The sequence below is a fragment of the Rhincodon typus genome, chromosome 20, assembly GCF_021869965.1.
Source record: "Rhincodon typus isolate 14 chromosome 20, sRhiTyp1.1, whole genome shotgun sequence".
In the NCBI taxonomy this organism is placed as follows: Eukaryota; Metazoa; Chordata; class Chondrichthyes; order Orectolobiformes; family Rhincodontidae; genus Rhincodon; species Rhincodon typus.
The window spans coordinates 23287485-23298721 of record NC_063351.1 but is presented as its reverse complement, the minus strand read 5'-3'; the positions used below and the strand labels follow the sequence as shown (position 1 = coordinate 23298721).

Here is an 11237-nt window from a genome sequence, read left to right as displayed (position 1 = left end):
AGGCAGATCAGGTTGAATCCATAAATGTCGTTGAGCCCTCCGTTGCAAAGTCCGAAGGTATTTCAGTAGATGTGAAAGAAGCATCTGCTCATGGAGACAATGAAAGGGCTGAAACCCCCAAGAAGCGTGGGAGATCATCATTGCGTAACAAAACTGTGCAGCCTACAGAGATCCAGGCAGATCAAGTTGAATCCATAAATGTCTCTGAGCCTTTAGTTGCAAAGTCACCTGCTTCCACTAAACTGAAAAGCCGCACAACTCCCTCTTCACTCCGTGTGATCAGCAATAGAAGCAAAAGTAATTGCCCAACCGAAGCAGAATACTTAGAGAAGAAGAATTGTGAATCTAATAGTCCACACAGTGTCTTAACCAGTGAACAAACTGAGAAGGTGGTTAAGGGGGGTCTTACAAGTCATATGAATACCTCTACTGAACGTTTGGAACAGTTTTCAGCTGTAGACATTGGACTCGATCTGTATACTAGCAGCAAAGAATCCTCTTCATCCCCAGGTAAAAGCAGCTCTGTGGGAACTATAAATTAAATGTGGGGAGGAATGGCTTTCACAGATTAAATTTTCAGTATTCTGATGCATGCAATCTACTCATTTTAATCTCTAAAGCAGTTTTGCGGCTTTTCTGTCTCAAAGGTGCTGTGTGAATAAGCAGTGAAAAATTAAAGTGGACATTATGTTTTAATAAGTATTTGATCAGAATCTCAAGTTACTTGAGCATGCAATAAAGTAGTGAAGTTAAGAATTGATATTAAAGATGAGTCACTTGCTGATTCGGTCTGCTTTCTTTTTCATTTCTATTTTTGTTCTTGCCGATAAACCTTTTGAACACAATTAGAATTTTTAAAGTTAAAATATTGCTGTGAATTTGATGTATCAAACTGCACTGATGTTAATAATGTAGTTTGGGTAGTGGAGGCTTTTTTTTGGAACTTTGTAGATCTTTACAACTCTACCCACACTGCTTAAAAGTGGTGGCATTTGAGTTGACCTAGAAGTTATAAGGTTTGCAAATTGAAGATGAATTTTGTATTATACATTAATTTCAATTTGTTACTTTTAACCACATTGTTCCATTTTAATTATTTCTCGTCAGGTGCTATCTTTCATTCGTCTAAAAAACGTAGAAGTGAAAATGAAGAAAATTTTTATTCACCGGTTTTTAAACGAAAGAGAGTTTCTTTTGGTGCAAACCTAAGTCCGGAGTTATTTGACAAACGCATGCCACCAAGTTCTCCCCTCCGAAAAGGAGGCACTCCATCCAGAGTGAGCACACCCTTTCGATGTACTCCACGTACAGTGTTGAAACGTGCATCCAGCACAGGAATACACACTTGTACAATTCAGGTAACTTAAGGAGCACTTATGCATTATAGTTGGAATCTCTGTCTAATCCTCTATTAATAAAGCATTCCAGTTGAGTTATAATCAGCATCAGCACAAACTTTTTTTTGTACCCAATTAACCCTTAGAATGTCTAATTATATATGATTGTCATGGCCTGTAACTGATTTGTTAGAAGAAAATTCATTATGGAACTCTTACGTTCTTTTGTATCTCATATTTTATTTTGCTTTTGTTATAGGTCAGTAGATTTCTGAGTGATGTCTAACTTTGCTGCTACTGTTGCAATGTAGAAATGTAATGTTCTTGTTTCACCACAGCATATTGATTGTAATAGCCAATTGAAAACCATATTATACTGTGAAAGCTTGGTGACAGTACCACCTTGTGGCCCAAATCAAGTGTAACAGCAGTTATTACCCGAGAATTTTGAAAGGGAATTAAACTTTTATAAGTTAAACAACAGAAAATAAAATTGCTAAAACAGAAATTAATTAAATGTTTCTTAAAAAGAAATTCTGAAAGTGAGCTACAAGCTCAGAAAATTTGTACGTCCATAGATTCAGACAACCATTTCTCACTATCATTTTAAGGGAAGGTTATGTAGGTGATGATGTTGCTCTCTTATGGAGTACAAAATCCAGTTGAAAGATGGACTTCTCAATACTTTTGAAGCCAATGGTTTCTTAACTGAGGAAGTTCGTTGAATGGTACATTTTGAGTTTACACTGCCAGCAATGGTATTTTGTCATTTGGAGATGTGCATGGAAATTGTTGTAGTCATTGGAAAGGTCTGTGGACTAGAGAATCGTGGGTTGAATAGTTGACAATCATTTGGGCTTGTGTGACCTTGCCAGGAAATGTGTTGCAAGTATTAACATATCAAGTAAAGGAACTGCTAATTTTTCTAACTCCATTTAATACCTACCTGACTCAAAAATCAGAGACTTGCAGTGTTATCATTGTCAATGGCGTAGCACATGGTAAGTAAAGCTTGTGTACAATAAACTGTTTCTAAGTACATTAAAATGCCTGACGATTCAAAATAACACCGATTTAGTGCTTTCTTACAATTTTTTTAAAAATGCATTTTAAAAGAAATTATGCTCCCTAAGTTTCTAAGCCTTTCTATAGAAACTCTATTGTTGTGTTACAGAATTTGGTTATATATACAGCAAAAATTAGTTTTGAAATCCTTAGAATTCTGGGATCCATGTGTTAAGTTTTCACCTTGGACCCAATACATACCCCATTTTTGATATTTGTAATTTCAATCAGAAGGTATTTTAGATAGTCTTCCTGTTAAACTTGAAATAATGGATAGTCATTTTATTAACATGCTTTTGCCTGAAATAAATTTTTTTTGCTCCTGTCAGGAATTCAATGAGCAAAATGAAAATTGTCGAATAAGTCCCAGGACGTCACCCATTCCATCAGAAGATTCTTCCAGGCAAACCAAGAAATCGCCTGCCAAAATTTCCTCACCAGGCAAAGCGTCTTTGTTAACAACTGCCAAAAAGTCACCTGTGAAGAGGTCACCCTTAGTCAAGACGCCAACATCAAGCAAGAAAGCCCCCTTGTCAACAATAAAACCCTCTTTGCCTTCTATCAAGAAGTCACCCGCTGCAAGATATCCTTCACAAAGCAAATCTCCCTCATTCATTACCAAGAAGTCATCTGATGTTAAGGCATTGCTAACCCCGTCACCTGGACAATTGGTAGCCAATAAATTGCCGAGTTCACTTGTTGAAAGATCATTTGATTGTTCTCCACGTGTGCGTGGACGTTTCTCCGTCTCACATGTTGCTACCCCCTTGTTAAACCGATCAAAGTCTCATTGCTTTACACCAACTTCCCATGATGTAGCTCTGTTTGAGAAACCTCAGGAGAAAGCAGCCTCAGTGGCAAGCGCTGGGAAAAATCCTTCCAGAAAGAGCACCAGACAAAGTGGTTCATTACTTGCAGCAGTACGTACCAGAAGACAGACAGGAGCTTCAGCTGCCAACCTACTGGGTAAGTCTTATCCTAAATTTCACTTTTTTTTAACCAGAATTGTCTAGAGATATATGCTCTTTATGATACAGCCTCAAAAGTTAACTCTTCTCACTTTTTCCCTGTACATTCCAAAGTGCTGTAATGTCAGACTCTAAACATTAACTTTCTCTCTCCTCTGCTGCCAGACCGGCTGAGTTTCTCCAGCACTTATTTTCATTTTATTTTGAAGATGGTTGGTCATAGATCAGTTAGAAGGTGAGCTTCATACTGTAAAAATTATTGGTTTTTAAGTGACATTGGCAGAAATCATTTTACCTTTCTTGCTTGATGAATGTTGTGAATGATTCAATGGGGAAACAAACAGAAGTTTGACAGAAGTAAAAATTCACACCCTACTTCATTGCTCCATCACATCTAATCAATGCATAATTAAGCAAAGTTGTCATAAGGATTTTCTTAACACATAATATGTTTGTGAAAGTTAAGGAATAACTTGACTGGGAACCAATTTAAAAAAAATCAGTTGAGCAAAGTTTTACAAATTTTGCCCATCCAGGCTTTGTGCATGGAGAGTAGATTGAGCTCATGACAATATTGGGCATTTTTTTTAATCAACCTGTTCAGAAATATTATTACACACTGGAGCATGCCTCCTAACTTTGAGGTATGGACACTACCGTTGCACTACAAGAACACTGTGACAATACTGGGAACAGTTCTCTTGCAGTGTCATAACATGGAGCATACCAGCACAACGCAACTCTCTTTACTCACATCACTCCACCCATCCTGATGCCTGTATCTTCAGTTACTGATTGTATGGGGATACTTCCATCTGGTGAGGAGGGACATTAAGGTTACTGTTTTGATTGGTGACTGTTTATGCAAATTATATTTTTAAAAAATGTAAATTATTTATTCCTTAAGATATCCCTACATAATACCAAACAAAGTACTCTATGAATGACCTTTTATACTTACAATAATTGCATGGCATTTAGGTAAGATTTGAAGGCATTTTTGTTTGTGATAACTTCGGTTGCATCAAACATTGTGCGCTAACGCATCTATCTCTTGAAAATAACTTGAGTGATGCATAAAAGATACCAAATCTGTAAATGTAAACCCTCTGGAAAGGTTGATCTTGCAGTGCCAATTTCTTGAAATAAAACTGTATTTGTACAATAAACTTCTTGTTTGGCCGTATCTGGTTTGGAAAGGAAAGCGAATGTGACTGTTTTTCTTGTACAGACCAAGAGACAAGTAAGTTATAGAATAAGCACCTAGTTCTCAACACATTTCCTAAAGGTAAAGCTCCCAAATTATTTGGGCAACCAGATGGATGTAATATCTTGTTTGTACCTGGTAATTGAACTTGCATCAAAGAATTAAACATGTTTGAGCTGGGTGGAGAAACTATTAGAAGTTTTAAGATTTCCTGGTCGTTTAAATATTTGCAACTTAATTTTAGTGAAAAAGTCGTGGGCACAGATCGTGAAAGAAGGAGTGGCAAAACCTCAGTTGCAGTGTGCAAGAAAGAAATCTGCTGCGGTGCAAAAACGGACCAAGAATACTGTCTCCTTGAAAGAGGTAAAGATTATTTAACATTGTGATGGGAAATAATGATTAAATCTGACCTTTTTGTGTATAACTAAATTTAATGGTGCTGAATCAATTTGTAAATTGCTTTGTTATTTCACACTAACTGCTAAAGTGTGGTTTGAATTGTAAAAGAGCTCATTTAGATATAGGCACATAAACTTTGAGTCTTTGTTTTCTGTTTTTAGTAATTATGTAAAATTTTGTTTCAACAGACTCCTGTTCGTTCAGTGAAAGGTCACTTTAGTACTGGTCATGCTGCATCCCCAGCAACAATAGTTATCGGAAAATCACAGGCTATTACTTCTAAGCCAACTGGACAGGTTCCGCGGGCAATAAGAACTGTTTCACTGAGACATAAAGACTACGAAATGGATGAGAGTTTTTCAGGTAAGATTACTTGATGTACTACTTAGAATTTCTTTTTGTATTCTAGGGTTGTTTTGAAAGTTTTGCTCTTGATCAATCTAGACTTGATGTAGAAGTGAAACCATGAAAGTCTCATTTCATTCAATGTGATGGGCTGAATTTTTCACTTTATACTGTGTAATTTTGCTGTTGAACTTCTATACTTTACGTCAATCTGTGGAACAATTTTTTTTTCCTTGTCTAATCACTCATGTCCTGGGTTTCACTGGTTGGGCCAGCATCTATTGTCTGTTACTGGTTGGCCTTGAGAAGATGGTGAGCTGCCTTCTTAAACCACTGCAGTCCTTTTGCTGTAGATAGGCTCTCAATGTTGTTAGGGAGGGAATTCCAGGATTTTAATCCAATGACAGTGAAAGAACAGAGATGCATTTTCAAGGCCAGATGGTGAGTGGCTTGGAGGGTAGTGATGGTGTTCCACGTTATCTGCTGCCCTTGTCCTTCTAGGAGGAAATGGCTAGGTGTTAGGAAGGTGCAATCTAAGGCATTTAGATGAATTTCTGTGGCATGTACTGCTGCTACTGACTGTCGGTGGAGGGAGTGATTGTGTGCCAGTCAAGTGGGGAACTTTTATCCTGGATGGTTTCAGGCTTCATGTTTTTTTTTCGAGCTGCACTCATCTCGGCAAATGGGACTATTCCATCACACTGCAGACTTGTCGTCGGGAGGTGGTTGGATTCTCTCTTATTGGAGATGGTCATTGTCTAAGATTTGTTACTTGCAACTTTTCAGCCCAAACTGGACATTGTCTAGGTTTTGCTGCATTTGGACATGGATAGCTTCAGCATCTCAAGGATCACAAATGGTGCTAAGTATTGTGCAATTATCCAATATCCTGACTTCTTACCTTGTAATGGAAGGAGGGCCATTGACGAAATGACATCAGTGTGTCCTTGGTGAAGGTCATTGATGAAGCAGCTGAAGATGGTTGGGCTTAGGACACTACCCTAAGGAATTTTTGCAGAGTTGACCTGATGCTGAGGTGACTGACCTCCAGCAACTGTTGCATTCTTCCTCTGTGCTAGGTATGACTCCAGTCAATACAGAGTTTTCCTCTTGATTCCAATTTACTTCAATTTTTGCCATGGCTTCTTGGTGCCACACTCAATCAAATGTGGCCTTGATGTCTAGGGCAGTCACTCTCACCTCTGGAGTTCACATTTCTTTGTCCTTGTTTGAACTAAGCCTGAAAGGAAGTCAGGAGTGGCCTTGAAGTCTAAACTAGATGTCAGTAAACAAGTTATTGCTGAACAGATGCTGCTCGATAGGACTGACATCATACTTCTCTTGCTTTCATGACTTTTACTGATGATCAAGAGGTAGACTGGTGGGGCGGTAAATGGCCAAATTGGGTTTGTCTTTTTTGTATACAGGACATACCTGAGCAATTTTCTACTTTGTCAGATAGCTGTACTGGAACAGCTTAGCTAGTTGTTGTATCTTGTATTATGGCCTCTACTGGAGATCTGCATAGAGTTGCCACACAAACAACATAATGAGCTATAGCTTCTTGATGTCTGCACGTGTTTTCCTTCTTCTGAAACATTAAGGTAAATAAAGACTTGAGCAATCCTTCAGCTCATTAGTTGAAAGCTGATGCATTTCTAAATCACTGGAAAATAACTTAATTTAGCACCCTAGACTATTGCTGCAACTGGCATGCTATCTTTCATACAAATCTCCCTTCCTTCTGCTCCATGATTAGAAAGGAAATTGACATTTTTATCAGATAGTCTTTAATCAATTATAGGATGAGACATATTTGATGTATTTTAATACAGACAGCTAGTAAACAATATCAGTAAACGTGAAAAATCATGAAAAGGATTGTATTGTCCATAGCTACTATTATGCTGATAAGAGTGTAGTAAAGTGGGCATCCTTGAAATTCTGGCCTGTCAGTAACATCAGAGTTGCATTCAACCACAATCTAACCTTGTGGTCCAGAGTGTCTGCTATTATCATTAAGCCAGATGGTCAACCTTGGTTCAGCAACAAGTGCAGAAACAATGACCCAGCATGCCTAAAAATAAGGTGCCAGTCTAATGAAGGCAGAACTCAAAACCACATGTTTGCTAAACAGCAGAAGCAACATGCACTAGAGTTAAATTATTCCAAATGCATTTGATCAGATCACCTTTCCAGTTCTCCCACTTCAAGCTGAGAGTGTTGGGGAAAGAATTTACTTTAAAAATTGACAAAAGGAAGAAGATGCATAAATATTCCCAACTGTAAGCCTTTTCAAGAAATGAAACTAAAGTGTTTGCAACCATCTTCAGCCAGAAATGGATGATCTATTATTGGCCTTCTAAGACGCCAACATCTCTGATATCAGTCTTCATCCAGTTCAATTCTCTCCACACATCAAGAAACATCTGAAGGCACTGGATACAGCAAAAGCTATGAGCTTTCACAATATCAGAATTTGTAGCACTCCTATCCAAGCAGTTTCAGTATAGGGATATCACCAGTGTTTACCCAACAATATGGAAAATTGACGAAGTATTGTCATTTACAAAAACAGGACAAATTCCACCCAGTCTCCAGTTACTGCCCCAGTCATGTTTTCATTTAATTTTTAATGTAATGTGAAAATGTTGCTATCAAGCAGCACATAAACAGAAATAATCTACTCACTCATGCTCAAGTTAGCTTGTGTCTGGGCCATTCGGCTCCTGACCTCATTACCATGGTATAAACATGGACAAGAGAAGGTGGGGAGGCAACGTCCCACTGGTTGAAATCCTCTGTAATATAGCAAAATTGCTGTTTTTTGGAGGCAATGCATTCTCTACCTCAGGATCGTGTCCTGGGCGTAGCCATCTTGAGCTGCTCCAATAATTTTGGTCATAGTCATCAGGTCAGAAGTGGGATATTTAATCTCTAAGGTTTGGGAGTAGATTTGTAGCTTGGGTCGTAGGTGTTGAGGTTGGTTGGCTCACCGAACTGGTTCGTTATTCCGCACACCGACAGCCGTGCTGGAAAGGTTGAGCGTTCCAACGCCGGAGGGCTCCAGGGATATTTAATGATTGCAAGTGGAATGTTTAATGCACTGAACATTATAGTGAGACTTTAACAACTTTGAGACTTGGGATGGCTAATGGCATTAAGCAAGTAACATTGCTGCCACACAAGTGCCAGGCAATAACCATCTGTAACAAGAGAATTTAACCATCTGTCTTTCACATTCAAGGCATCACCATTGCTAAATTCCCCACTTCAACATCCTGGGGTTCATCATTGACCAGAAACTGAATTGGATCAGCTATATCAATCAATGGCTACAAAAGTAGGTAAAAGACTGGGAGTTCTGCTGTGTAAATCTTGCTCAGTGACTTCTCAAAGCCTTTCCAGTGGAAAATAAGCTGCCAGTGGAATACTGTCCAGCTGCGCAGATGAGTGCATCTTCAAAACAAAGCAGCCCACTTAATGGACACTTCGTCTATCAGCTTAAAGCATCACTCCCTACACAACCAATGTTCAGTGATGACACTGCAATAAGTCACCAAGGCTCTTTCAACAGCAGTTTCCAAAACCCATGGCCTCTACCACATAGAAGAAAGTGGTTGGGAACATCTCTACCTCCCAGTTTTCCACGAAGCCACACACCACCCTGAGGAACTATATTGCCATTCCTTCACTGGCGGCATTTCTAAATAGCACTAGGCCAGATAAGCTGTAGCAGTTCAATAACTGCATATTATTTGGACTAGTACAATATCCAATTTAGGCAGAATAGTTTTTATCTAAGTTGGAAACAAATGAGGAATTCAAAGAAGCATTTTTTTTTGTTCAGACATCTCTATCCAACTTTTTTAAAGTTGTAACACTGTACAATTATTCATAACTTTTTTGGTGTTGTTATTTTAATATAGGTATGGCTGAAATGTTCTGTACTCCCACAAATGTGAACACACAGCCAGTACTGTCTACCTCAGATATTGATGATAATTCTGACACTGCTTTGGCCCACCCAATAACACACAAGTCATTTGAAGACTCTGTTATCAAAACACCTGAAGAAACTGGTGAGTCCAATATCACTTGCTATTATGTTACTATTAAATTTGCTTCTTCAGCACCTATATTATCTTCGCCCTATCTTTTTCTGTATATCTTCTATCTGCTTGCTTTCATTGCCCTTTCCTAGCTCAAATCTGTTCAGTTTCACACAATGCAGTGAAGACAAAGCTAGCTTCCAAGTTTGGAAGTCAGTATATTAAGTATTGAATTTTATGGCTTTTTCTTATCACCCCTTTAAGTGCTTTAAAGAACAAATGCCTGTTGTCATATCTTAAAACCTGATGAAGAATGCAATAATGCTTGACATGATGAAGAAAAAAATGACATGGATTATGACTGAGGTATGACCAGAAGTGGATGGGAGAGCAGCTTATGGCACAGAGCTAGGTAAAACCTGGGATTGTGTGAGGAGCTTGAAACTTCTCCAGTACAATGAATAGAGAAGAGAATTTAGGCAAATACATGTAAGTGTTGTGGGTATGGGCAAGTTTACTTGGATGGCTGAATAGGGTGATAAAAGAAATGCTTAGTGTTGCTGATCACTGCCACCCATCTTCTGAAAGAGTAAAATAGAAACGTATCGTGAGTCAAGGCGACTATGCAAAGATTCCACAAAAAGAATAACTACTCATGACAGGCATTTAGAGAAATATTTACGGACAAACTACAGTTTACATAAACTTTTATGATTATGTACGTGGGGTGAAGTGTTTTTTTCTAATTGTGGAGTTTTAAAATTGTGCTCCCAAATAACTTATTCTCCATTTTAGCCATATATTTCTAATGTAATAACCAAAACGTACAAACAAGACCTGCATTTGTACAGCACCATTTTTATATTGTAAAAGTTCCAATAGAGGGACCTTTCACAAGAAGGTTATCAAATAAAATTTAATAAATGATGTATTAGAACCATACCAGTGAGAGTCTGAAGGATTTAGTGAGAAATCCCAAACCTGAGGCGTAAGCATCTGGTGGTTCTTCCAGAGGTGGAGTAATGAAAGTTGGAAATTTATGCAGGGCCAGATGTATAGGAAAGCAAAAAATTTTCCAGGATTGTGAGGCTGCAGGAGATTGCAGACTTAGAATAAAGCACTGCATAGACATGATTTGAAACTGCTGAGCCTGGAATCAATCTAAAATAATGACCATAGGGGTGAATAGGAATTGGTGCAAGTTTAGTTATTAGCAGAAGAGGTTTGAATAAGATTTTGTTTATAAAGGGTGCAAGATAGAAATCTCACCAGGTGAGCATAGACATTTTTCATTGTAATTGTAGTTGTTAATACTCTATAATGGAAAATCTCGGCAAGAAGGAGGAAAGATAATCAAGTAACAAATACTATGTCCAGTAAGTACTAATGACTAATTACACCAAAAATAATGTTGCAAAGTTTTCTGTCAATGTTAGAAAATACATAACACCTGTAAGACGTTTGTGTTGCTTTTTCTTTTAGGTGTAATGGTTGTCTCACCATTAACTACTCCTGGTCCAAGTAGTGGAAAATACAACAATTCAGTTTCACGCTTACTGAGATGCAGAGTTGATTTCTCTTCTGGTTTAAATGATCTTTGCAAAAACATACCAAAAATAAAAGGCAAGCCTGTTGAAGATATGGTTGGCGTAAAAAGAATCATGAAAACTCCTAGAGTCAAAGGCAAGCCTGTGGAAGATATGGTTGGTGTAAAAAGAATCATGAAAACTCCCAGAGTCAAAGGCAAGCCTGTGGAAGATATGGTTGGTGTAAAAAGAATCATGAAATCTCCCAAAGTCAAAGGCAAGCCTGTGGAAGATATGGTTGGTATTAAAAGGATCATGAGGACTCCCAGAGTCAAAGG

The 11237-nt window shown here is 38.1% G+C and overlaps 1 protein-coding gene across 1 annotated transcript in view; it reads left to right on the top strand.

Moving 5' to 3' along the window:
• mki67 (marker of proliferation Ki-67) overlaps positions 1-11237 on the top strand; it is a 41558-nt gene that overhangs the window by 13773 nt on the left and 16548 nt on the right. The window contains exons 7-13 of the mRNA XM_048609180.1: positions 3-510; positions 1108-1358; positions 2732-3368; positions 4822-4940; positions 5165-5339; positions 9251-9403; positions 10856-11237. The exon at positions 10856-11237 is cut by the window's right edge and continues 523 nt beyond it. Coding sequence (XP_048465137.1) covers positions 3-510; positions 1108-1358; positions 2732-3368; positions 4822-4940; positions 5165-5339; positions 9251-9403; positions 10856-11237 — 2225 coding nt within the window. The remainder of the gene's footprint in view (positions 1-2; positions 511-1107; positions 1359-2731; positions 3369-4821; positions 4941-5164; positions 5340-9250; positions 9404-10855) is intronic.